Source organism: Limulus polyphemus, unplaced genomic scaffold, assembly GCF_000517525.1.
Source record: "Limulus polyphemus unplaced genomic scaffold, Limulus_polyphemus-2.1.2 Scaffold301, whole genome shotgun sequence".
Classification (NCBI taxonomy): domain Eukaryota; kingdom Metazoa; phylum Arthropoda; class Merostomata; order Xiphosura; family Limulidae; genus Limulus; species Limulus polyphemus.
The window spans coordinates 234,023-239,567 of NW_013665911.1; the positions used below are offsets into that span (position 1 = coordinate 234,023).

Sequence of the window (5,545 nt, forward strand, 5' to 3'; positions counted from 1 at the left end):
ATATGAGCCAGTCTCGATGGAATATATATCCAAAACAAGATTCCATATGAAACACTGACTGCAAAATGAAAAAAAAAAGAAAAAAGAAGATAAAATATACATTAAAAGTGTTCACCATAAAGATATAAAAGAGCGTTTTATGTTTGACGACAATAACTATTATAGACCTGAACAGCACGTACGTATGTAATATGTATTTATTGCAAAAAGCCTCAAACGCAATAAAATAGGCTCTACCATGTGTATGTATTTTGAGTAGCTCTTGTTTCGGTTTTAGTAGAGACTGGTATTATATCTCGTTGTTTCGAACCAACAGCACTAAAGGCTTTCTCTATTTAATGCTTGAAACCGTCGGTACTTCATGACTCTACGATTAAAGAATTGAGAAAAACAAAGACAACTGTACATTTTACAAATACTTTAGTTACTGTGACCACAGTTTCGCCAGTACAGTATTCTCAATTCTACACACGCTTTATTCCCGCCCCAAGTCTGGAAAGCCTGACTCATCTTTAGCAAGACATGAAACAGAGAATTAAAATTCTATCGCAAAACTTCATCTGTGAATGAAAACGAAATTATAAGAAAGCGACTCCTTCTTTCTACATATGATAATGTAAATTAAACGTATTATAGATATCATCCTAATGAAACATTATGTATACCATTAAAAATTAATTCCAGTTTAAATACCCCACCTAAACGTTGTTATAGAAATTGTTAAGTTACGTATAGACACGTAATGCTTCAGTGAGTTTGTCAACCTAGCAAGACTCCAGGGAATGGAGACTAAAGCTCTTCAAATTGGCCAAGACATTTTAAGTTTATTCAAGGTGATCATACGAGTGTGTATAAAAAATATGGAGAACATCAACTTCAGAAGACTAGTTTGATTTATTATTCCCCCTTCATACCCACGTACAGTCGTTATTTTGTACTTTTGTTGTATTTTGTTGCCATTCTATTTCATTAGCAGCAACTACCACCCCACAGCTGGCTGCTGACGGATAGTTTCAGGTGTGGGATGTTGTGAGGTTTAGCACCCACATCTATTGGTGTTTAGCACCCACATCTATTGGGTTTTAGCATCCACATCTGTGTCCTGTTGTATAATTCTACTTTTAGCTCCTGTTTTAATTCAGATATGATGAAGCTTGCTATTAGAGTTTAAGACTGATAGGCGATGTATCCTCATTGCTGTATGGGTCCTACTTCTTACATTCTCTCCTCCCTACCCATGGTACTTAGTAACCTGCGATTTTAACTATCTTTTACGTACGTTGCCTAGCGGTTAGCGTGCCCAAATTGTGAATCGGAGGATTCGTGGTTCGTGTTCTGTTGCCCCAAAAACGCAATCTGCACTTTAAGACCGTGGATGTGCTATAATAATGACGATCAGATTACATTATTCGGTCAGGTAAGCGTAGCCTAAGTGTTGAAGGTGAGTGCTGTTGAATAGCTGTCTTCCCTTTAGTCTATCAGTTCAAGATTAGGGAAGGTAATGCGCAGATAGCCCTTCGTGTAGCATAACGCGGAAATTCTAAACCGACGTTTATTAATTTTGACCTAGTTGTTTTAAAGGTTTTAATATTTCACCCAAGGTAAATAAAATTTGGTTCTTGCAATATCTTAATATATTAACATTGCCATAGTTGTTATTGTGTTCTATTTTGAATTATTTTGCGCACTCCCCCAGGGTGAGGAGGAGATAGATACCTAAAGTTAAAACTTACCGCTGACTACCTTCGTTGATTGCAACAATGTAACATATAAAGACAGCCATAATTATCAACACACCTTCACAAAACCCCAAATTTCAGGTTCGTATAGTTCTCAAGTATCTTTAAATATCTGGTTTTAAAGTCATTTAAAGGCTTCTAATGTAAAGTTAAAGTTGAATTGATTGAGTGGCGGGATTACTGAGAGGAAAAGAGGATGACAACCTTCAGAAACTTGGGTGTCCAATTCCGCCATTAAATTGATTGTAACATCACAAAAAAGAAAGGCAGTGTGTTGTTGTGTTATCTTCTCACTCTTTACTTCAGATTATGGTTCCTTGTGTTATCTTCTCACTCTTTACTTCAGATTATGGTTTCCCATAATCTGAAGTAAAGAGTGAGAAGATAACACAATAATGAACGAGCTTGGCAGTGATGATTAAAATATATAAAGGAAATATAAATAAAACATAAGAAACCATAATCTGAATTAAAGAGTGAGAAGATAACACAATAAACCATAATCTGAAGTAAAGAGTGAGAAGATAACACAAGGAACCATAATCTGAAGTAAAAAGTGAGAATATAACATAAGAAACCATAATCTGAAGTAAAGAGTGAGAAGATAACACAAGTAACCATAATCTGAAGTAAAGAGGGAGAAGATAACACTAGGAATATTATATTATTATGCAAGCTGCATAATGGGCTATCTGCGCTGTGCCCAAAGTAGGAAATTTTAGGTATATAAGCCCTCAAGCTTACCGCAGCGCCACAGAGCAAGCTTATTATGAAGTAATTAATTTCTGAACAAAAATTAAATAATTATTGTTATTAAGATTTATAATTATACAATATTTCTGGTAAGAATATTAAATCTTATATCATTTTAATTTTAGTTGTTTTTTTTAACATGTAGTAAGTTTATGCCCTGATGCAGAAAGTGTAATTTCTCAGTTAAGAAGTTTGTTTCTTTAAATTAATTCTTTCTAATTATAGTTTGTTTATTGTTTTTCTGTGTACAGTGTCTCCTGTTAACGCGGTTTATGATAATTTACTTGCCATTAGATAATATTTCTACTTATGATATACACATAACGAGATCGTAGTTATTCAAAAACCCCTGTAAAAGTGCATTCTTTTGGTGACAACTAAGTATGAAAAAAAGCAGCCATTTTTGAGTGATTTTATACAGCAAGAAAAACTGTTACGAGTTAGAATCAACTCGAGTGTAAAATTAAAACTGTAAATTTCTTTCTCAGTAAAAGAAAAATATGCAAAGAACTCAAAGTAAGTTTGTTAAAATTTGTCTACAGTGACTATATGTATGTAGATGCGATCCAGAAGAAGTCATGTAACAGAGGCTAGCATTGTTCAATAAAGACTGTTTGTGCACATGTTACCGAAAACTAATATCTTTGTATCTCAATGTAAAGGTTAAAAAAAAATCTGTCTTTAATATTTTATGACATACTTTTATAAAAATTTTTTCTTGTTGATAGTAGGAATATAAGCCATTGAAATTAACGACGAGACAGACGAGCGTGAACATCGAGAACTAGGAAAAATTTCGACCAAAACAGAATATGACTGAGAGAAAAAGATAACAGAGGTTTTTCAAGAAATTAAGATAAATTACACAATAACGTACATTCCTTTTAGGGGTACATGACGTATCCAATCTGAGCGTACATGTTGTACACAATCCATGTTGTATCCAATTTGAGCATACATGTTGTACCCAAACTAAGCGTACATGTTGTACACAATCCATGCTGCATCCTATCAGATTGTACGTATTGTACATGATCTGAGCATACATGTTGTACACAAACAGAGCGTACATATTGTACACAATCCATGGTGTACCCAATCTGAGCATACAACAATCTGAATTTACATGATGCACTCAACCTAAACGTACATGTTGTATCCACTCTGACCTTATTGTACCTTATCTGATCGCACATGATTTACCCAACTTGTTTTTGTTCTGAACGTACTTAGTGTACCCGTTCTGACCGTACTTAGTGTACTCATTCTGAGCGTTTATTGTGAATCTGATTGAAGAATTTACTGTGTATACATTTTATTGGTTTTATCAATTTATATAGAACACAAACTTAGAACACAGTGATAATTATATTACTAATACAGCGTACGAAAAGAACCATTTAAACATTTTTTAAAGAAATGACCTTTTACTTCTTTTCCTCGTGTTTCATCTTTCGTTATTTTCTCCACAAATTATTCGATAGCCCTGTATTTTGGACTATAACACCATCTATCTTCTTCATATGTCCATCAGCATGTAATATTAGAGAAAATTTTACTTTGTGCTTAATTTCAATAGCGATATTGATGTTAAGATACATATCGTTGAGGGAGAGATTTCAATGTGAAACAAACTTTACTGTGCGTGCCTTAAGAGTACTACATACGTTTTAAAGTCATACACGGAAACGATATATTTTGACATATTTTAAAATACTTTAAAAGTGCCTCGAATAAAATATAATTCTAAACATCTTACTTGTCATAATCTGCTTTGCAGTATAGCTTTCTATCTCGGGAATAGCAGGTCTTGGTCAGATGGTTGTGACACACAGAGCAGAGGAGACAGCCTTCATGCCAAGAGTTGTCCATCACTCGCATTATGTACCGGTCTACGATTGGCTGTCTACAAGCTGTACAATGTTCCTTTCTTCCTGTAGACTTACGAACTGCGGAAGTGTCACCTGGATAAAATACACCAGGAAAAAAAATTAAATTCTCAAGAAAATTCCAAAAAGAGATAATTAACTATTCTTTAAACATTTCCTCTCCTCTCTCGTTAATAAGATCAACTTCGTAAAACATCCTTAATTCATTAATTGCTCTTACAGTTTTAAAGCGTCAAGAGGATATTTTAACTCTGTAATTATCGATGGTGTCCATTGGACTTCAACTAGATTTTTGAATACATTTTCTAAACTATTTATGTATCACCTTCCTTGTGAGTCCATCATTGTTGCTTACATGGTCCGTTATGACATAGAAGTCACGCAAAATATTTTAAATAAAAAGTACCATTATTTGATACTACTAACTACTGCTTGGGTGCAACGTGTATTTACGTAGAAAATGAGGGATTTGCTCAGTTGTTTGTGATTCAGTACTTTATAGTATGATGTCATATGTAGACCTCACCGTTAGTGGACGGTATGAAAACGAGTAGGTAAACTGAGGGATAACAACTATATATATATATATATATATATACAGATGCTGACTTTTCGAAACTGGTTTCTTTCTTCACACTCGAGAATGTAGCAGTTTCATTCAAAGATAACTCTGTATTTGTACGTTCTATAAAACCAGGACATTTTCAATATCTATCCAGATGTGTAACAGCGCTGGAAATAACTAAACTTGCTATACATTTAAGTGTTTATACAAGTTAAAAAATCTATTGTATTATTATTATTAAGCTTGCGAGGGAATTAAAACTTTATATTACTTGCTGAAGGAAAGGTAAAAGAAAGTCATATTTTGTACTGTGTTATATTGCACGATAGTTCAACCGGAGCTTGGTTGAGTAAACTGAAGGAAAGGTAGAAGAAGGTATATTTCGTACTGTGTTATATTACATGATAGTTAAGCAAGAAGTAGGTTGAGTAAACTGAAGGAAAGGTAGAAGAAGTCATATTTCGCACTGTGTTATATTACATGATAGTTAAGCAAGAAGTAGGTTGAGTAAACTGAAGGAAAGGTAGAAGAAGTCATATTTCGCACTGTGTTATATTACATGATAGTTAAGCAAGAAGTAGGTTGAGTAAACTGAAGGA

At 33.8% G+C, this 5,545-nt stretch overlaps 1 protein-coding gene across 1 annotated transcript in view; it reads right to left on the reverse strand.

Annotated features, from left to right (window-relative positions):
- Positions 1-5,545, reverse strand: part of LOC106457185 (LIM homeobox transcription factor 1-beta-like) — a 94,418-nt gene that overhangs the window by 61,075 nt on the left and 27,798 nt on the right. The window contains exon 3 of the mRNA XM_022383029.1: positions 4,252-4,456. Coding sequence (XP_022238737.1) covers positions 4,252-4,456 — 205 coding nt within the window. The remainder of the gene's footprint in view (positions 1-4,251; positions 4,457-5,545) is intronic.